This window comes from Pelecanus crispus, chromosome 5 (genome assembly GCF_030463565.1).
Source record: "Pelecanus crispus isolate bPelCri1 chromosome 5, bPelCri1.pri, whole genome shotgun sequence".
Classification (NCBI taxonomy): Eukaryota; Metazoa; Chordata; class Aves; order Pelecaniformes; family Pelecanidae; genus Pelecanus; species Pelecanus crispus.
This window is the reverse complement of record NC_134647.1, coordinates 6,404,132-6,427,450: the sequence shown is the minus strand read 5'-3', so window position 1 is coordinate 6,427,450 and position 23,319 is coordinate 6,404,132. Positions and strand designations below refer to the sequence as shown.

Sequence of the window (23,319 nt, the reverse complement as noted above, 5' to 3'; positions counted from 1 at the left end):
GGTAGAATTAAGTAGCAAGCTACAAGCTTATTGATAAATCCAGACAGATACATTTCTCAACATAAGGTTCATAGTGCTTCACATCACTCTATGACCTATGAGGAACATCAAAGTCCTTAGAAAGAGCCGGGCAATGAACTGTGTTGGGGAAAAAGCAGGAAACCTGCTTCATTCAGATCTGAAAACGTCTAACCTCTCTTCCTAATGCTTACACTCCATCTTACCAGTGAGAAGTCCACCTTCCAGTATTTTCTGCTAAAAAGAAAAATAGTTTTCTTTAGCAACAGTGATGGCTCTGCCAGCCATGCATTTGGGTCAAATTCAAGGTAATTGCAAACTCAGTAATGTTCATTATGTTATGAAATAATCCTTATGCTTTACTCATCTCTACTAGGCCTCTTGCTGGAGACCTACGTAAAGTTTTACACACTATACTTCAAGAAGTAGATCAATGAGATTAAAAAAAAAAAAAGAGAGAGTTTTGAGTAAGTTACAAAAATCAAGTCTAAACATTTTTAAAAATACCTGTATTATCTGATGAGTTATTATTTTTACCTGAAAATTCCACATTTTGTTATTAAGACTTTTTTTTTTTTTTTAATTGGCATTTCAGTGAAGATATCCAAGGAAGAGATGCAAGAAAAAGCGAAATTTCATAGGCTGTGTCAGGACCTTTTATATACAAATATATCTGCTTGACACGTTTTATGGACAGTTCCAGCATGAACATTTTCTATGCCAGAGTTCAATTTAAGATACTTAGTCCATATAATCTGAAACCAGCTTATATAGATTTAATCACAACATTTTCTGGTATTTCTGTTATTCTTTAAAAGATGTCAGTGAAATACTTAAGTGCTTTATCATATCAGACATTCTGAAATATTTTCCACTGCATTTTATCTTCAAATATTGTGTACTTAATATTTTGTCTTTTTTGAAAAATCCTTATTACATTTAATAAAATGTCTTCAATCAGAATCTTTATTCAAGGAATATTTCTTTGTCTTATAGAACCACAAAAAGCCTCTAGGAGACTGCACTTTCTTGTTTTATTTTCAGATTTGACTTGATCCCTTAACAGTAGTGTCAACTCAGATATTCTTTAAAAATCTTACTCATGCACGTTGTACTGTTTTCCTCCAAAAGCTGATTATCAGCACAGGCACAAACTCTGCCTCCAGGAATGGCTAAACAAAGAGTGCTGCAGCCTCCATTATTAACACGACATGCATTATCACCTGTGAAAATAAAAAAAACCCCAGCTTTAAAACTAACAACCATGCTAGAATAAGAAGATTTTTTTTTTCTTTTTTTTAGAACTTAAGTACGTGAAGAATTTTTTACAATTATTTTCCTCTCATTTTAGGGACACATTATTCTCATAGTTTGGTTACTACAGGTTATAATATTTAAACAATTTTAGTTACAGGTTGCAATAACCTGTAAGAATAAAAAAAACAACTACGCCATCAGCTCACAACATTCTATTGCCCTTTTTTATGAGGGGAACAAATATTACGAAGTATTTAATATGATGCAGCTGCATGCACATAGTAGTTTTAGGAAATTTAATGTTCCAAAGTATATTGGCATCTGCATGTTAGAACAATGTGACTACAAATGCAGACTAAGAAAAAAGAGAAAGCAAACAGAAATTAAAAGTATAATGAGATCTATGACAGACAGAATATAAGGCGGATATTCCATTACTGTCTTCTGAAAAACATCTGCTATTTCTCTGCCTTCTTTTTCTGTGTTATTGTTTCTTCCCAAAAGCTGTACGCTGTTCACATGAAGATACTAACAGCTGTCAGGTGTTTTAATCATCTACCAAGGACTGCTGCATCCTCACTACCTCATTTCTTAGGCAAGGAGACTTAAAACTGAAGCCCACTGAAACAAATGTTAACGATTTCTGTTTGTGTCACTTTGGTCACGACCTAATTGCTTAGATATGCACTGCTGAGGACATTCAACTTCTCATGATCAAAGCTCTGTTAATTTCAAATGTTGGTGATAACTGACAATGATCAGGCAATCTATAAAACTTCAAGTCTGCTGAAACTTTAAATTAAAACTACTTTTTTTCATCTTTCTGTCCTAGTAAAATGCAGGTGTTCCTTCCTCTGCTCCTCCTTTTGTAGGTGTACAAAGCATTCACCAGCTTCCTGGGTTAAAACAAACTCCACACAATTTCCTCTCCTCAAAGCATGACCATTTCTCTTTTCATAGAAAATATAATATCAAGTTCTCATAGAAGTAGCTACGGACACACATATTAAACTGTCCTGTCAGAGCCATAGCTGCATGTGCAGGGAAACATTTTCAAATTATGAAAAGAACATCAGATAACCAGCAAATAATTTAAGATTTTGAAAATTTTCAAAAGTTTGAAGATGTACCTCAAGACATATTACAATACAGTGCTTGAACATTTCATAATAATCTATTCCCAGACTTTTTCCTGATCCACCATACATTACTTCTTAGAAGCAAATGTGTTCTACAGTCCATTAAAACCCCACTGAAATTTCAAATAAATTTGTACAAAATAATTAATACAGAATGCTGTGGGAAGCTACTGTGACACTTCTACTTTCATTGGGCAGGACCTGAGGGAGATGGCTGAGGCAAGAACATAGCTGTATAAACAGGGAAAACTGGAAGTCTCTATGAAGTATGAGTGCTGGATCACAATCTGGACACTTAAAACACTTTACTGGATCCTGACCTAAAACACTGTACAAAAATCAACTCCTTTATTATGTCTGTGCTCACCAAAACCCAAATAATATGAACAAAACATCAAAGAGCAAAAGATGTATTTGCATCTAAATCTTGTAAAACCTCAGATACAACACCACCTCAGGAAAAAATAGCCTTGAAACTCTCTACATCTTTACAGGGCCACCCATTATTCAAATCAAAGGATGTCAGTAATGCAAATATTTAAGAAGATATCAGAAGCTGCCAAAACAAACAAACCACAATACAATCTTCAAAAGTGAATCCAAAATTATAGAGCACAAGTCAAGGAGATTTGCAATTATTTAATTAAAGAATACACGAGTTTGTCAGATCACTAAAAAAGGATGAGGCTATAGAATAAAAGACTATTTAAGACAACTATGGAAAACACTTTGAAAACCCATGATGATTCTGAAGCCCAATGCAAGCCTAAAATAAATAAAATCAAAATTAAAACACTAGATCAAAGTCAACTGGTACATCTTGAAGATGAAAGATTCCTACTTAACCTCATAATTGGGATGACAGCCTACAGTAGAATAGGTTACTTGCTAAGTGAGTGATAAAAGAGAGGATGAAAACAAGGAAAATACCAAGAGTTAAAGCAGTAAGATCCTAGATAAATAGGTTTATAAACTGAGCTTTAAGGAAGTCTGAACCTGAAGGTGCAATGAGACCTTCAGTCCTGTCAGTCTTGCTGAACAGACTCCTAGGCTAAAGTGTCTCCTGAAATGCAGTACAACAAAAAGGTTAAGTCTCTTTATTGAGTAAGCTATGGAACTCATTTAGCTACCAAGTATTTGTGAAATTAAATTTCCTCGACTGCTGTTCATAACACCTATTTTATATGGGTGTTCTTAAAATATTCCCAAAGTTTTAAAACTACTTTCAAAGATATTATCCTAGTTTTCATATTTTTGCTAGCTTTTAAAACAGCTGCTGTTCTGCCACTTGCATATGATTAAATTAGGCCAATTCCATTTAAATTTGCTAAAAATTCAGCCAGAGCTAAAATGAAAAGGTAGTTGCATCTCTGTCATTGTTCTCAGGGAAAAAAAAAATATGGAAACCATATACATTTGTTTAATAGTCTAATTTAAAGTATGTGAAGTATTTATCGCTGCTTAGAAATTATTGTACTTCTGTGTTTTCGTAAGTATTCATTTATGTTTGTGCCCACCCATAAACCTAACCTCAAGTACTGCTAAAGTTGTGTAAGTCTACTTTTAGGATCATACTACACATATGAAGAGCAGCAGCCTGGGGCTCAAGCAGCTCTTCTTTGCAATCTCAGGAGTTAAAATAACTGATCTCAAAAGAGGCTATTTTAACTGCTGTGAATAGACTTACACAAGAGTTACTTACATATGAACAGCAATCTTCCCTTTCATAGCAGTGGAAATACCCGCAGGCCTTGGCAGTTTCATACGTTGACTGTAAATCCAACTCCTACGATTACTATGCTTCCTGCCACCTCCCCATTTTTTAAGGTATTCCTGACGCATACAGACGCAAAGACTATGCCTAAGAAAGTAAGATGAATTCTAATCTCTGAAAGCAAGAAAAAAAAACCTTCCCTCTGCAAGAGGATCATGCCTCATGAGATACAAAGACAGTGAAAAGCACCTCTTTGTAAGGAGATACCAAAAAAAGCTTAATATGTCACTACCCATAGTACTAAGCAAAGTAGGATCCTTGCAGGATTGGCACAGACAAGTATCCTGTGAAAGGCCTCCTAATAAAAATGCCAGTCTCAATTCAACTATGCCAAAAAGAATTGACATGTTTTCTGCTTGTGCAGACAGTGACAATAACGACATCATCAAAACAGTAATCTCAAAATAAATGTTTCTAAGGCACATGTGCATAAGCTATAAAATATAACTCATACCATAAAATGAACTCATACTATGGTTTTCTCTGTACCACATGATTCAGCCTTGATCTTGCTCTTTTAGAAGAAACACACCAGAAAAAAGAAAAAAAACCCCAAACCTTCGCTTTCTTTAAAATAAGCGCTTATGCTCTTTTGCGAAAAATGCAAGATCTACCTCACTCAGCACAACAAAAAGGGAAGATCCTAAAGGCTGCAGTTAGCTTACAAAAGTCCAATTGCAATTTCAAATAAAGAATGCATTAATGAGCCAAATTGTCTTTCTCAAGATTTAAAGCTCATTCTGCTAAAAATGTCTAAGAGGTAATATTTTAGTCTTCTGTCTCTGGTGTCAGCTTATTTGGAAGCTAATAGCCATTGCATTCATTTTTAAATTTAACTTTTTTTCTAAAAATAAAGGAACTTTCTGTACTGAATAAAGCAGCAGAAGTACTAAGTATTTAAAGCAATCACCATGTCCTCTCTTAATGGTTGGACTGGATGGTCTTAAAGGTCTTTTCCAACCTAAACGATTCTATGATTCTTAGCAGACACAGTTCAAAGTATTCTGAAATTTTGCCAACTTGACGATACATTTAGGGGCAGATTTTGCCTTTAAAAAACCGCCAAACCCAACAAAAAAACCCCAAACACACTATGTTTTTACATGACTTCGAAGTAAGAGCCCCTGAAAAGCATCTGTGATAAGAGAGGCACTGTTACAAGGACCTTGACATACCACAGTTTGGTTTAGGTACTGAAAATTTGTTACGATATCAGAAAGAAAAACTTGCAGCATTGCCTCCATACTCATAAAACCAATTACAATTTGGCTGTCTGGACCTCAGCACTCCGTAATCAAGTATTAATCTCAATGCCTTTCCCTAAAAAGGCCTATCTGGACATATAAAAATATTATTCAGTGGAAAGGGAAAATTTCCTATTAACCTGCTGTAAAGAAAATCACTAAGCTTTTCAGCAGGGCCTCAGATGGTTAAGTGAGACATTGTAAAAAGTGGTTTTCCCAAGGAAAAACAAGATGGAAGACGTACTTTTAGTTAGAGAAGTCTTTGTCTTCCCCAACGAATATCAACTATATATCTAAGTCTTCAACTACAGTAAATTTTAAAATTAAATATAAAATTAAACAACCTTATACATGCAGGTATTACATGCCAAGTATTTTGCCTATACACATATGCACTCCCCATTTTACACTTTAGCACCATTTTGAAAACTAAACTGTTTCTTCCCTTTGGAAATCACCAGTTGGGTTTTTTTTTTTTTTGCTGGATGGAAAAAAATGGTAAGACTAGACAGAAAAAAAAACACAAAAAGATATTTGGTATGTATGCTATACAAAACCTCTGAAATAAACCTATGCAAAATATTTAGCCAGTATATACAGGGAAAATATTCACTATACTTTATTTTCATATATACATGTTATCATTTTTGTATACACACAGAGAAATGTGTATATATATATATTCAGCATATAGATATATGCCTATAACAAATACAAAAGCCAAATATCTGCTCTGTATCTAAGTGCTAAATATTTTTTCTAATGTTTTGATTCTATCCACTGTGTACTAGTTTTATCAGTTAATCTCTAAGCCATGCATTGACTACAAGTGACAGAGACAGAGTTAAATCTTCCAAGCACTAAGAACAGACATGAACAAGACACTGTAAACACATCCAGATCTGAAGGTGATGAAACTGTGAAAAAAACCCTGGGCTTTATGCAAAGGGACAAAGAACTCATAATAGGTCCTGTAAACTTTAAAAAAAAAAAAAAAAAAAAAAAAATCTAAAAATTACTGTTTTAACAAGCACATTTTAACATTGTATCTGTACTAAGTAGCATTTGGATAAATGGTGAAATTTACATTTTGTTACTTTTCTGGTTCATGTACAAAATCAAATGTAGCAGGACTGCCAACACCTTAGTGTGTCTGATTTTCTATAGGAACTGTTGAACTGGAAACATTCTACTTCTACATGTCAAAAATGGCGATCTATAGAGATTAATGAGATCTATAAACATTAATATTTAATATGGTCATCTCTTAAACAGTATTTTATTTATACTAATTCCTGGTGTTCAGTTTTATGCTTGGTAGCAGACGTTAACTACAACTGTTTTCATTAAGGAGAGCAAATTTTCAACAACTCAACTGAACACTATGCAGTAAATGGATTCCAAAGTTTTCTTCAGTAAAATAAATTTGTAAATATACCTGTGTAGGAGCAATTGCATTTTCTAAACTCCATCCATGCAAACCTATGGCCTTTATTCTCATTTCTCTGCTGATATAAGTCACAACAATTATAGATTTTTCCACTACTCTCCGAGGTCACTTATTCTGATTCTTTGTAACAGCACCACGTGCTTTCAGGAGATTAAGTCATGCGGTGCTGGTGTAGACTGAGATGGGGGAGAAAATTACAAAAAGGGAAAGACAGACAGGATCTATGATCTTACTTAAGAAACGGTAAGTGCAATAATGTATTTTATGTCTATGAGCCAATATGTATATATTATCTATTCTATTTTATATTTTCACAGTATCTCTTTGACACATGAGATGAATGGCAATAAAGGCAGAGTAAATACACAGAAGAAATTCAGACAGGTATAACAGTGTGATTCACTTTTTAGCAAGTATGAGATGATCAATTTCAACATCGACAGATTGAAACATTGGAAAGTGTCTTGCTTGTGCCATGAGTCATATTCTTTTTTTCTGTTGTTGTTCATCTAGTCACCTCAAAATACTAGAAGACTGTAAGGGAAAATATCTTTTTATAACGGACCTACAGAGAAATCGTATGTTATAAATACCTTGCTGTTTACGTGGATCATAAATCTGGAGCCCAAACAAAGGTGGTCTCTCACTTCGTAATAGTGTCACATTCCTTGTAACCAGATCCAACTGGAAAATTGACCCATTCATATAATCTGTCCAGTAAATATAATTTCCATGATGTGATAGTCCAAAAGGATGATTCAAATCTTTTCCATTGTAGACTACCTGCAATTAATTAGCGGTAGGTGAGCATTAGCAAGGTTAAAATAATTATTATTTTTTTCTTAGCATACACTGCAGAGAACATAAAATGGGAAAGAGGAAAACTGAGATAAGCACTGTGCCCAAACATAATGACTTAGTGCAATAAAATCAAATAAAGAGTGTAAAGCCGTTCTATGCACCAGCATCAATATCTAACTTCAAAGCTTCGTATAAATACATTTTAAGTGTCCCCTGTCAGATAACTCAGAGGAATGTAGGTAACCATGCAATCATTATGTTCAGTAAATATGTACCTTCTTCCCTAGCAAGGAAGTATGGTTGTTTACATAACTTTGAGTATCTGTCAAGTATGTCAAATATCTGCTTCTTTTAAAGCAAAGAATAGTGTGTATGAGTTGTTTATTTTTATTGAAGTGTGAAGTAAGTGCAGAGATTGCTTATTCATTTCTGTGAACTTCCTCTCTAGTTTGGGTTGTGGTAACTTGAAAAAAAACAAAAACAAAAACAAAAAACCCAAACAAAAAAACATGCCACAGTTTGTTCCCAAAATAAGACAAACTGTCTTCCATGCACTTTCTACTTCTGGTTTATTAACTCATACATAAAACTACAAGTTACACCCCAAATCTTGTCTTTCTTTTATTGGCCACAGAAATGTTCTAAAACGGTGTCATTTGCTATAACTCCTTCACAGGAACTGCAACTACCACCACACAAGAGCTGTCTGACAAAGAGGAACAGTTTAAAACCATTTTCAATCCCTACAGAATGAAAACGAAACTTTTAAAAAAGTCTAAACTTACCATCAAGTAAATTACAGTAATTACAACGATTTACTTTAAAAAGACACAGAAAACTGCAGGACTCTACATCATCTACTTTTGGGAGCCCTGCCTTTATACTTCATCACAGCAGCTGCAGTTTGGAATGACTAAGTTCCAGTCTTCTCCTGCTGGATGGGTCCTTGCTTGAACTACTGCCCAACAGCGTATTTCTATCTTGCCTCTAGAAAGAAGGAAGCAGTTCATCAGGTGCCCTACCTTGTCTCTCTTTAGAGACACAAACCCAAGGGAACAAGGAGATAAAGCCCACTAAAATACAACTACTGTGACGTGATAAACATCATCCCCTTTTGCCCTTCAGCTTTTCTCTTTGGGCTTGGAATTCTTTTGGTCAGAACTCCTCATCTCAGTTAACTGTTTTAAATCCAAACTAGTCCATCAGTCAATCATCCACCACCTATCAGCAGAATTTGAGTACGACCTCCCCGCCCCCTCAAATCTTCATTATGCTGACACTTACAGAATGAAAGATGCTATTGACCCAGTTATATTTTGACCAAAATATCCTATAATAAAGAACAAACGATTCAGCATCAAAATAAAGTATCTTCTAGTTATTTCTGGCCACATACATTTCATTCAAATGGCTATGCATTTCATTTAAATCACAGGATTATAGAAAAACATTTAAAAAAAAAATGGAACCATTTTGTGACACACTTCAAAACAAAACCTGTAAAGACAGGTGATTCTTATTATTCACCAGTTCTGGTGAGAGGCAAGCCCAGCAGTTCTCACTAGCAATCCATGCGTAATCCACAGCAGCTGCATCTAACCTTCCTAGACCTGTTCTGTCCCGGAAATTTTCAGGAATTCTAGCATTGCTAGTAGACAACGATCTCTAAGTAAACAACGTCTTTCTGCCAATGTGTTTACCCTCCTCTCTGCTCCATTACAGGACCATAATGGATTTGGAGCAAAAGCAGAAGCGCTAAATGTAAATCCCAACCTAGCCATTATGACAGACTGCAACATTGCAGCATTAGTACAGGCTTAACAACAAATCACTCAATAGAAAGGGTTTTAAAAGCAATATTAAAGCAACATGAGCTTGTACAGGGATGAGTTCCAGGGAGGACTGTGTCTACAGTTACCACTTTCAGTAGTAGAGATCTGCGTATTGGTCCTCTCAAGGCCATCACACAGAGGGAATCACAAGTGACGGATAAATGAGAAATACATGTACATTTTGTGACAAAACCCTCCCACAGAAGACTTAATGGCCACCATTCTCAATTACCAGTGAAGTTTCAGTTGTCAGGCTACTAATTTTATGAAGCAGATGCTAAACCTTCCCCAAATTATCAGACTCCAGTCTAAGTGTCAACCATTTTCTACATGTCTGTTCTGCTCTTGTTACTTCTGCAACACAGAACTTCTATACAGACTTGTATCTGCTAGTATAGCCATTAGTAACAACTAAAACAATCTCTCTCCATCTTTGACTGCGCTTGTTGAGTGCTTCCCCCCTGCATATTACCACAAATGCTCAAATGGGACACTGAGATTCATCGAAAACAGCTTATCCAGTGAAGCTAAATGAAAGCCTCTCTCTGGCAGAGCCAAGAGACGGTTTTTTCCTCCTGAAAAGCTCTTTGTAGCTTCGTGCCTCAATCAAAATGCAACTCATTGTCACATGAGAAAAACAGATTAAAAAAAAAAAACAAATCAACTATTGTGTCATTTTCTGAAGACAAAAATTTTAAGCCGTATTATAGTCTCTTACAGGAGACTGCCAACATTGCTTGTTTCAACAGAGATGGTGCTGGACATGCTGTAGGGTTATGCAGACTTTAAAAAGCTTGAAAAGTATTTTTAACATAACACAATAAAATCCAGAGAAAGAGCATGCCTGTGGCAAAACAGCAGTATTTTCCTTTTACCTTTCTCTCAGTTCCATTCAAAAATATCCTTTCAATGTGATCATAATAGGCATCACACCAGTATAATACATTGGCATGATAGTCCAGAGTTAAACCATTTGGCCAAAGCATCTTTGATGTTACAAAAATCTGTCGACTGTAGCCGTCCATCCATGCCTTCTCAATTCTTCCCACACTGTCATCTATTTCATCTTCTTCCCAGTCTGTCCAATACATCCAGCTATGAAATTATAAAAATGATCAGAGATACCATTTTAATCATCTGGATTACATGGTAGACTTTTAGCAGAAGTTTGCAACAGTATATCCACAAGCCAGAGCGATTTTGACTTTTGCATGTTTCTTTCCACCGCTATTTTTACAACTATATTTACTTTCCCCGTGTACTGGATGCTGCTGAAATGATACTCAGGGTGTTTTGCTCATATTGTAATGAATTGCATGAATACCAAATGGGCTGACATAAGAAGGGAAAGAATTGTTTAAGACCTTACTTAATCACACCAGAATTACAATTTTTTTTTTTAAGCCAGCAATTTTATTGACTTTGTCACAGTGTTCAAACTTTTACTGTTTTGTTTTGGTTTGGTTTTTTTCTTTGGCCAAGTCTAATTTGCCTTTGTGATGCAAATCTGCTTTTTATGAGGCTTAACACTATCAAAAAAGCTGCAATATATGAATTAATTGCACTCTAGTTTAATAGCTACAGGATAACCTTGACATTCTGTGAACTTCACATCCCACTTGAAAGCAACTAAATTACTCAAAAAAACCTATTATGGGCACTCTGTCCCTCACAAAAATGTTTAGAAAGATAGATGGCTATAAAAATTATTTGAAAAATAGCTGGTAGGCAATTTTAACATAGTTTTACGGTTTATAGTGCAGCAATGTAGATAACCAAAACAACTCTGAAAAATAAGTACCTGTGCAACTTTGGAAAAATTAAGCAAGCATTGTAGTAAGTCATCTAAAAGTATTAGCTCAGATGAGTTCTCTGAGCCATTCTCTACTGGACACTACAGAACACACCCTAGAGGTTTTTTTTCCTTATTGAATTAACCTGATTATCATATTTTATTACAGAATTTGCTGGTGACAACTCTGATTTCAAGAATTTAAAATACACCACTTGAACTTGTACAAAAGCACAGGGTAGCAAATATGCTAAGAAACACCACTTTTCTCTTACTTCCCCCCCGCCCCCCCAGAGGAAAAACAGGTTCATGGAAAGAAACACATAGAAGCCTGTATGCACTCTATGAAGCGTCTAAACAGCATTTCAGATCATATTATGCACAGTGACATCAACATGCTGAAAACATTTACTAGATAGTAGACATTTACTTTTAAAGTCAAATCTAGGATTTCAATTATTAAGCATTAAACAGAGGAAGAACACCATACGGATCTTAAATGGATCCTACTTGTTAAAGTTGCCATGATTTAATTGGTATTTATGTGCCTTACCTTTGATTTCACCAGATTTATGTTTCTGAAATTCTCCAAATTTCTGAAACAACTTGTGTGATCCTGACCCACTTAACGTGGCCATACTTTGAAGAATAAAGTCCTGGAATTTAAATTCTGAATTTACACAGGAATGAAACACTGAAGTGAAAAACAGTTTTGTTACCAAACCTGTGTAAACGATGTCAAATCTACTGGTCAATACGGTATTTAGTTTATTGGAAGACAAAGTATGTTTTACAAATATTTACACGACCGCTCAACAGCAATTACTGAGCTTTTCTCCATTAACTTTTTGTCTGTACTTATTCTACTTATCATGTCATAAGCTAAAACATGCTTACAGTAACAAACATTTGCATTAATGTGCTTTTAATTGTATCTCAAAATGCAGTTAATGGTTCTATATTGGTTAAATCAAGACTAATATTTTCTAAACATAATTAAAATGCCATAATAAATGCTATCCCTCAGGAAAAGCTTCCATGAGAAGTATAATCATGAAAGGCACGCTATTTTATTAGAAAAGTGTTTTATATAATAGCCCTTTTCAGACAATACATCTTCATACACTATTTCCTGTGCCATGTATTTACTGAGCTGGAAAATTTAACAAAGTAATTGTAGGTATGGTTATGGTTTGTGGTCTGATTTTACATCCTTACTCTCTGACCTTAATTAATTATAGCCTTTCCACAGTCACTTCCATTCCTCAAAGGACAAGCTCAAAAGTGAAAACCTGATAGCGTAAATACATTCTACTACTAGGAAAACAGCAATCAATCCAGCCACACTAGAATTACCTGCCTACATCATTCTCCAGTGACAATTCCCTGAATAAATGTAACAGTGAATTTTTAGGTAAACCACAACTATACCACAGTAATATAATGTTCTTTTTATTATGCAGCCTATCACAATTAATTATGCTACTAAGTAATGAAAAGTACCTGTCTCATGTCGGTTTGTAAGCCAATGTGTACAAGGATATGGTTATAATTATCTTCAGAAATTGAGACTTACAAAGAGAAATGAAGGAGAGTATTATAAAGTTCACTTAGTATTAAAAATACATACAGGTCTGATACACTCAATTTGTTCGAGAAAAAGGTGAATCACATTCAAATTAACTTGACATAGGTTCAACAGTATCTGGTCATACACATTCTTCTGAAGGCTTCAGGCCAGGATGCTGGACAGGAATTATAGGTATTACAGACTACTGTAGAATTACAGATTGCTACATGACTCTACAAACCCCATCCTAAGCAAAATTCAATCCCATATTTATACTATAAAGACATGCATTAAACAACATAAATTAGTCTACTTCATACCCATTGACAGGATCAACAACAATTCCTCTAGGGTGGGACATGTCTCCCTCCAACAATGTTTTTCTACTCTGAGCAGCTTTTTCCAGTCTGGCTACAGCAATCGTTTTCCTGTGGCCGTCATTTGTCCAATAAAGATTATTTCCAATCCAGTCCACTGCTATGCCTTCTACATTATCCAGATCTGTTGAGAGAGAGAAGACAGTAATGAAAGACTACTATTATATGTTTCTGTTCTAACTTTATCCATTAGTATAAACAATAGACAATATATGGTCCATATAGCTAAATTAGATTATTTCCTTAAATCTGAATTATATTTGCTGTGTCTGTCAGAATTAGTCTTTGCTGAAAACACCCTACAAAAGACAAAGACTGGTCATAAAACTTGTATATTAAACCATAAGCCTTCATATGTTAACCATAGCTGGCCCTCAGCCAGTCATTATTTAACAAAACCCTACTTAATTTTAACCCTAAATAGCCGTATGACTCAAGTCAAGAACAGCTTCCAGGATCAGCTCTAGTACTCTAAATTATCTTGCTTTTACCCAATCACAAGTTTCATTCTTCTTAAAAAACAAGTAAAATGGGCATTCAATTTGCATTTGTTCAATTGTCCCTTGACCCTGCAATACTCGTAAGCAAGAACATCTCAACAGTCAGAGTTATTCTCCACAGCTATGTGAGCAAACTATCAACATCGTAAGCAACACACAAGCAAAGAGCAATGCGACTGTTGGATGTACCAATGGGCTCATGAGTTTGACCGTGGTAGAGCTCCATCCAGAACCAAAATGAGTCAACAATGCTCATTCCACACAGCTTGGAGGTTTCCCCATTTGAGAAGCGGTAAAACAATTCCCCAAGCAACAATTTTTCCCTCAAGCTTACCCAGCACCCTGTAACATTAACTGAGCTCTGCCCTCTCCTCCATGATCCCAGTTCCTTAACTGACAGCGTAAGGTCTCTAAAAGGTTTTCCATCTCTCTTCATCGTACCCTTCCCCTTGTCTTTCAGAAGGATCTCAAAGTCCAAGTGTGTGGGGTGGGATATGGAGAACTTCCCGTCATTCTCTCCTGGCCTTTGGAGCATCGTGAAGGTTGAGGCATTACCCGACCTTTAGCCACCACCCTTTGCCACGCAGCCGATCTTACAGCAGCCCTCTGGCATGCTCCTCACAGCACGGTCGCTCCTCACCGACAGCATGAGCCCACCTCAGGCGATACCAGAGGGAAGTTAATACCGAGGGGAGTGATGGAGTTGGGCCACGGCATTGGTGACCACCACCTTTTCTGGTCCCTCTCCCTGCCACTTGCTACTTCTCTTCCCCCAGTCCCTCCAAGGAGTATTTCTCTGGGCAGGATGGAGCCACCGAAGCCTTCCTGAGCACAGGGCAGTGTTTACAAGGGGCACAAGCCCAAACTCCCCCAAGCCGTGCCGGGGGCGGCTGGGCTCGCACCCTGTCACAGGGCCGGTTCGGCCCCAGCGGCTGCGGCCACCTTCAAGCGAGGGCCTGTGCCCGGCTCGGAGCACTCGCTCACAGCCCCGTCAGCGGGCCATGCCCGCGGCTGAGCTCTCCGGCTCGACTCCCCAGCTCAGCTCGGCGGCCCCAGCCCCTCCTGAGGAGCCTGGTTTGGCCCCCACTGCGCACCACCTCTCCGCACCACTTCCCGGGCAGCCCCGGCCCCACGGTGCCCACAGAAAGCCCTGAGAGCAGCAGCCCTTGGACGGGCCGTGTCCTCAGAGGCGGCCGGGACCCGTCCGGACCAGCCCGGGCCGGCGGGCGACCAAAACGTGGCACCCAGCAGCGCCGCCTGACAGAGGGCTGAGGGGCAGGTTACAGGCCGCTGCCTCCCACCGCCGCCCTGAAGCTGAGGAAGCCGCCTTTTTTTATTTTAGTATCCTTTCTGAGGTCAAACTGGGGGTGGGCTTGTTTTACTGTTATCTTGTTTGGTATCTTGTCACAGGTAGGCAGCGTGTGCGCCTGGATTAAAAAAAGATCGTGGGGTAACAGTGTAATAGCTGCGACGCCAGTGTTTCCACTGAGTCTGAGAATTCACAGCACCAGACTGGTGCCTCCCTTTGCTGTGATAAAAATGAAGGTCGGTATGGCTGAAAAGTTAAAAAAAGAATTTAAAAAAAAAAAAAAAAAAGGCAAAAAACCACACTACTCCTCGCCCACGCCCCCCCCTTACTATGATGCTTCTTCTTAGAATCATAGACTCATGGAATGGTTTGGGTGGGCAGGGCCCTTCAGAGCCCACCCAGCCCAGCCCCTGCAGTGCCAGGGACAGCTTTAACCAGAGCAGGGTGCTCAGAGCCCCGTCCAGCCTGGCCTGGGATGGTGCCAGGGATGGGGCCTCCACCGCCTCTCTGGGCAACCTGGGCCACTGCCTCACCACCCTCACTGTAAAACATTTCTTCCTTATATTATTTCTTCCTTTCTTGACAATATGGATTGCATTACTTTTTTGTCATACTTGGATACGCAACCCTACAGTACAATTTTATGACAGCAATCATCAAGACTTGAAAAAAGAACGTAAATTCCTTTTTCTGTTCACATTTACACCAGTAATGCCGTCTAGACCGAAACTCTCATCAGATTCGTTCTTTCTCACCAGTGTTGATGTCACTTTCTAATCAATGCTGGAGTTTTTTGAAAGTTTTTTTCAGAACAAGCACGATGCAGGGAGATTTTTATCATAACGTACATAAAAAAATCATGCATTACCATTTTTTAAGAAATGCTGACATGACAAAATCACTGATCCTACTTAAATCCTGCTTACACAAGATAGACACGTGAAAATCTGCTAAACTGAAGACAACTGTTTACTATTTGAACTGTGCTGCCACACATATGTAATTTAACTGTCAGCTTTCCAGACAACAACTTCACATGAACTCCTGAAGTGCTGGTTTGGGACATTTCAAGCTGTCATTTTTACTGCAACAGCATTGTGCAGTGGTGCTGTGTTGCCATGATCTAAACCTTCCCTCAGATTTCTCCACCAACATGCCTCCCCATAATACAATCAGTAAGTACTAATGCAAAGGTCTTACTTGCTAACATTCATAACTTTGGCATATCTATGATTTTTTTGCAACCTATCAGATTTGTTTTCCTTGAGACAAACTCTTCACCTATAATATTTTTTTAGACCCCAAACACCTTTACCGACTATGACTCTAATAATCTAATTCCCTACAAGAAACCAGTAAAATTCTTTGTGATGGATGGGAATGCAAAGCTCTTTTACCAAGTCCTACTCTACATAACTTAGTTAGTCCAGTACAGAAAACTTTCTGCTTACTATAACCCATAGATAACATGGTATGTCATCAGCAATACACTAAGATAAAATATGACAGTTTTACCCAATAAATGAAATATTGGGCTTTTTATACACTTGGATGCAGTAACAGCATCTATAAAAGGTGCTGTTACAATCTTAATAGCATTGAAACATGATAAATTACTTCACAGCGTTCTTGTTGAACAACGTTTCTTAGTGATTGCAATACCACCATATTTCCTATCAAGTTAGCAGAGCTACAGTGTTTTCAAACATCTTGTCACTGCAAAATGTTTCATTTTTTTGTTAATTTTATAGCTATTTCCTTTTTTAAAAGAAGCAAAATGCATTTAAATATAATGCTGAAGTATATGAAGACTATGATATCAACTCGCATTGTATACTAAAATTAAGAGATACCTCAGTCAGTATGCCTTCAATGTTTAAAAACAGAAAATTAAAAGAAGCTGGTGGCTACTCAAAGTCATAGCATGACAGCCATGTATTTTTAAAACTGCTTTTTTTCTGTCATCCGTATCCTCTGTCTGGGCACAATGGCAGTGGACAAACAGCACAGATGAATAAAGATAAATATGTGGATGAGATTTTTTTTTTTTTTAAACATGAAAGAAATTCCTGTCAATAACATAGAATTCTGAAAGTAATTGAGAAATGAGTTTGCTTCTCTTGCAGTTAATGAGGTCTAGAGTAGTTCAGGATTCAAACTAGAGGTTCTTTCTAGCTTTAATGCTGTCTATAATTCCAAGTGTGTAATCATCCTATCCCATGCATATTGATTATGTTAAACACTCATGGAGATGTATGTATGTATGCATATAAAACTGTGATGTATTTTACACTTCCTAGGTTTCATTTCTTGATTTTTTTTCCTTAACCCTTGAACTGCAAAGTACAATCTACCACCTGCAGTGACCTGAACAGTAACAGTAATTAAGGGTAACATCTCCAGCACCTGTTTTTAAATGTGTAGTTCTTTGAAGACGGAAACAATTGAAGCCTGACTAGCTCTGTATTCCTGTGTTCCTTTGTTTTTTGACTACTTAGCAGAAGAACAGTGAAAACCCTTTAAAAATGTCTGGTTTGTTCCAATTTTTTATTTAAAAAACTGATTTCACATGCAAGTCTGAAACCTTAACTATAGCAATTTCTGTTGCTGGTGAAAGTACACTACTATTGCAGTTGTGCCACCAACTCTAGGGTAGGCTGTCAAATAGTTATCAATAATACACAGCAGTTTATTTCCTGAAGTGAAGAATAAGAAATCACAGCTGAAACTATATGGGAAATCAAACTCCAGCAGTGTTAGGTGCTCAGCGTTCTCAACTCCCAGTCAACAGCTTGTAGGATCAGGCTCTCTTGTAGGCAAGCCGTCATTATCTGAGTTAGTGTTGTTTGAGCTAGCGTATCTGTTCTTGCAAAACCTGATAGTCACAAGAAATGACAACTTCTAATCTGAGAATTGACACCTACCACAGATAGACTTCCTTAGCAGCATGCTGTTCAGAGTGAATATTAAACCACCTCCTGACACATCTGATTTTCTCTAGTAGCCTTCCACCAAGGGACGATTTAATCTGTCCCTGCTGAGTTCTTGAGAGCTGATAAGAATAAGAGCTGAGGTGGTGTGGTTGGAGGGCCATATTAATTTTTTAAATCATGAAAAATACATTAACAAATGTTCTTTAAGCATACTTTAAAGTTATGAAACTACAACAAGTTCTAACAAACAATGTAAGCTCCTGGGGAAGGAGTCGGGGCAGAATGACAGTGACTTTTTTTGGTCTTTGTAAGTATTAGGACCACCAATAATATATCCATATGGTCCATATGGTCTATATATGGTCAGATACTCCGTAACTCTTTTGGTATTGCATTGGTTATTTTTGCTATGTTGTACTTATAAGAGTGGAAGTTCCAGTTAAACATTATTTAAAAGAGTCTCTTCAATGTGCAGGTTTGGTATACAAAGTTTATTTATGTTTGCATGTTTGATTAGAGTAACCTCAACCTGTTTGACACCTTTCAGCAAGGATGCTCCTTGGTGCTGCCTTATAATGTTTAAATCTACATACTGTCCACTCCTTCCCCTACTCCACAATTGGATTACTTCGTTGTAGAATGAAATGTGTAGTGTTTAGTGAACGGAAGTCAGCAGTGGAAATTCTATGATGTATATTAGCCATTTCCATATTCACAGTGAAATGAAGAATTACCAGATTGACAGCTGAGTATTCATTATTTGCTCAGACAGCTGCCTTTCATTAAGCAATCACCAATTTAGGGTAAAGAGCCATCTATTCCTTGCAACTACTGCTGAAGGGATCTTTGTGCAGCCTCTGAGGTCTGTGGAGAGACCTTATACCAAAACAGCACCGTATCACTGCAAACTGCAGATAACTACTCTGAGATGGGTGGATTAAAGCATGAGTTATGAATGACAGGGAATGAAAATCCCTGTGCTAAAACAATGGTATTTTAGTTACTTTCACTGTCTCGAGCTTCAATTTGGAAGTAAAAATATTAAGCTCTCTGAAGGCCAAGATGAATATTCATACTTCTTATTTTCTTGAGTACTAGAAAATAGTTACTGTAGAATGGATTTCAACTGAGGCAGTTGTTACCTCCTGCTTAAGCAGTCTTTCATGAAAAGGGTCCATAAAAGAAAAAGAAACATGGGGTTGACAAACTGGAGGTTTTATCACTGAAACAGCATTTAATATGACGAGATATGATTCTAGACCAGGGAGATTCTGTGAAGTGTGATGGGAGAGGTGGAAACTAGAGAACTGCTGGTATTTTCTCTCATTGCTGTAATAAATGGTACAAACACATTAATTAAGGTTCTAAAAAATGTTTAGTCTTCCTGTTGCTTCCACATATACAATGGTAAATGCATCAGGAAAGACAATGGGTTTTTTCCTCAGTTTGCAAGCACTACAGGAAGTCTCGCTCTGCCAACTACTTGAATAAGCTCCAGAATCCACACTGTGATACAGGTTGGAGTGAAGAAGTCTTACAAAGTCCACAAGGATACGGGATGGCTCAGTGAAGGACTACAAAGAACTACATTGTGGATCTGTTGTATCTAACTACTGAAAGAATACAGTGGAGAGGTAGGACTCACTGGTGGGTGTAAGCTTAAACAGACAAAGTAAGAATTCACAACAGAGCAACTTTACCAAACTTTCCGTTTCTGCACTCAGGAAAAACAAACAGGAAGTTGTAAAAAAAGAAATATCTCCAACTCTATTCAAGGTCTAGTTTGGGTCTGTTTTCCATGGGAGACGTAAATAAGGCTTTAAATTATTTGTAAATGTCAGTTCAACTTCTCCTTAGTGAGATTCTCTGTATGTCACTATCAGTTAGCATTGCCTACCATCTTTGAGGATTGTTTCCCGCTCTGTGCCATCAATTTTCTGTCGTCCAATTAGGAAACTGGTAGTATCAGCAAAGTAAATGTAATTGGTTTCGGCATGAAAGTCCAGAGCACGAGGATTGACCAGGTTTTCTATAGGGATCATGTATTCATCAGATACTTTGGTATTCAGGTCCATTCCCCGTATTATTCCTGGGCGTCCCTTCCCATAAAAAAGAAACAATTCATTCTTTGGTCCTGCAAAAGAAAGATTACAAACATAAACGACTGATGCTGCCTAATCTTCTTTACAGTGCATAATGTCACTGTTTAATTAACTGGCACAATTAGTGGGGGAGTAGGAGCGTTACTCAATACCAAAAATTAAAATTTCATATATTCCGAAGGTATCTAAACTAAAGAAATCTAGCTAATTACATTACCTTAATTAAAATACAAATTACTTCAGTGAGCTGCTTACATCTAATTATTTTTTTGTATAAAAGTTCACACTGAAAAGCAATGCTAGATCACAGAATAACTTTGCATCTACTGTGAAATGGACATATATAGCTTTGTAGACAATTTTACAATTCATTACGATCTATCAGGGTAATGTAGACCATGACTGAAGTAATCACTAAATCTAACAAGACCATAAACTCCAGCAACTACAAACCACCCTTTTTTTTCACTGGAATTTTCTCAGAAGCAAAAAAAGATAAAAGATTACAGTAAATTTGTTTCAAATGGGAAGGAATACAACAAATCAACACACACTGGTTTTTCATACCGAGATACAAAACATGGATACCAATATTTCCTATTTCTGAGGAGATTTTTATAATTTAATCAAGTAGGTTAATTACAAATAACTGAAGCTTAGTAAGGTGATCTTTCCTTAAAGATACTTACAAATATCTTTAGATCCTTAGTACTATCAATATACCTCTTAAAATTCTTTAAGATACATACTTTTCCTAATGCCTCACAGGGGTTTTTGTTGGAATTGTTAGTGAAAACTGTATGAGGTTTGACTGAGGTCAGATATATCCATCTACCAGCATCCATCAAAGTATCTAATTGCATATACCTTTCATCTGAACTAAATGAATATCATTTGATCAAGAAACCAGGCAAAAATAGGTATTCCCCAAAACATTCAGGACTGCCCTGTTGGCTCTTAGGTGCAACCATAGTTATACAAATCAAACTTGCTTTCACAAAATATTATGAGAAAAACCTTGCTTGACTTATTCATACGAATGGTCTGCTGCTGAATTACAAGTTGGTTGTATGGGTAGAAATTAGGTGTGACAAACTACTTAACAGGATTTCAGTACTTATGTGCTGTGAGAATGCATAGTATATAAAGAAACCATAAGACTGATTAAGACCTGTGATAATTTTTAGAATTCTTTAAACAGCATCACAAGTTTAATTTGTCACTTCTAGGTCTCTTCCAACCTAAATGATTCTATGATTCTATTAACTAAGCCAAATCAAATCATTTTAAGGGAATGAAAGGAGTATATGAACAAAGTGTCAGATACATGTTGCAAACAAGTTTTACCCCAAACCAGCCCATGTGATTTCTATTGTTATTGATAAGCATGTTAAGTAACACCCAGTACTATACGCTGAAATACTATCGGCTGGCAGACTCTTTGATTTAAATAACATACTTTTGCATGACCTGCCATCACTTCCCAAGATGAAGCCAGTCCTGCAGCGACAAGTCCGTGCTTTGTAGTTACTGCTGAGCAGACAGATGTGTGAACATCCCCCTGGCATTCCATACGGGTCCACTTCGCATGCATGGCTTCGGACTACGGCGAGTGAAAAACAGCACGATTGAAATCCATTTAAAGCAAGATAATTACATGCATCAGCATGTAGAAAGTTTAGATAGCAAAAAAAAGGGAATTTGTGTCACCATAAATCTTTCCCCAGAATACAACTACAAAAGAAAGTAGTTTTTTAAGATGATACCCAAAAGAAAGAAGTAATCCAAAGGGCCATCTTGTGGCTATCAAGCCATACCCTACAGTGTTGTATGCAATCACCTTTCTGCACAGCATTTGCCAGGCAGCACTCCCCTGGGATAGCTGACACTTTTCCCTGTTTTTATTTGTTGCTTTGGTTCATTTGGTTGGTTGGTTGGCTTTCTGAGAACAGAGTGAACCCCACGCCAATGCACTTTGCTACCCATTCAACTCCATTAGACTGTGCCTTTCTGGGGCAGATGCCTGTGCAGAAACTAAGGAACAGAATGAGCCTTGTAGCATTTTTCCACATTTGTACAGTTGGGACATAAATCCAGCTGAAGAAGCCAAAGAATTCCTTTCCCTTGACTTCATATTTTCAAATGCACAGCTCTAAATTAGCAGACTAATATATCAAATTAATTTTTTTAAACTCTTTCAGGTAAATCCAACAAGAAAACAAAATCTATCTTGTTATCCCACATTTACTAAGCTGGCTTACAACAGGCCAAAAGTATTTTAGCTCAAAAAATGTTTTTCCCTTCTCCCTCCTTTCCCTCAAGCTTTTTAGTTGTTTTTTAAAGAAAGTAATCAAGTGGTTTAAGGTCGATATTGTTAAAGGTATACAGAAACTCTACCAAGCTGAGACAGCCTTTACAGCGAACCTTGACAGGCAACAAACATGTCCATTCAAAACAAACGAAGTAGCAGAGTGAACAAAGGGCAAGAGGAACAGAGTAATCACAGGATGTAATAAAAGATTACACTGTGCTCATGTCTCTCCTCTGCTCAACCTCTCTGACTCCCTCAGGGGTACAAGATGGGGGACTATAGCAAGGAGAGAGTCTTTGTTGCCTCCTTCAGACACTGACATCTGCAAATCAATGCCCTCGGTTATAGGGTGAAAATTAGTTCACCCCGTCTACATCAATTCAGAGTTTGTTACCACTTCAGAAAGTTCTCTAAACGCAGTCAGTCTGTTTCATAACGTTGATGTTGATCACCAGAATTGATGCGTTAGGCTTTTCTGTCCAAGCAGTCATGGCAAGGATTTATTGCTCTCAGTCACATAAAAAAATTCTTATAAAGTATCACTGTAAACATTTTGGATCTTGCTATCTTTGCACAAAGTTCCCACAAATCACACTGCTGTTCTGAATGCAGAAAGTATGAGACCAGAGCCATGATTAGAGTCATACAGGTCTATAGACCTCAGAAACGGCTATTTTACCAAAAATTCTGAGATGATAAAGACTTTTTTCATTCTAGATGAAAATGAAGATTTCTTTCACAAAAGGCAAAGACGATATTTATACAAACCAAGGAAAACTTAAGAGCAAATTCCTATCTCACCAGTTGCTGTGCTGGCAGTTAGGCAGACTAGCTGCCCACATCAGGGTTGCCAAAAAAGCACAGAGAAGACGGAGGCTCTCTTGGCTTTTGTAGTCTGTCTGAAAAGCAG

At 37.2% G+C, this 23,319-nt stretch overlaps 1 protein-coding gene across 1 annotated transcript in view; it reads right to left on the bottom strand.

The window, feature by feature from the left end:
- LRP1B (LDL receptor related protein 1B) overlaps positions 1-23,319 on the bottom strand; it is a 584,315-nt gene that overhangs the window by 277,701 nt on the left and 283,295 nt on the right. The window contains exons 9-14 of the mRNA XM_075711708.1: positions 21,558-21,701; positions 19,894-20,130; positions 13,198-13,378; positions 10,391-10,610; positions 7,476-7,665; positions 1,119-1,241 (exon numbers count right to left, since the gene is read on the bottom strand). Of these exons, the coding sequence (XP_075567823.1) occupies positions 1,119-1,241; positions 7,476-7,665; positions 10,391-10,610; positions 13,198-13,378; positions 19,894-20,130; positions 21,558-21,701 (1,095 nt within the window). The remainder of the gene's footprint in view (positions 1-1,118; positions 1,242-7,475; positions 7,666-10,390; positions 10,611-13,197; positions 13,379-19,893; positions 20,131-21,557; positions 21,702-23,319) is intronic.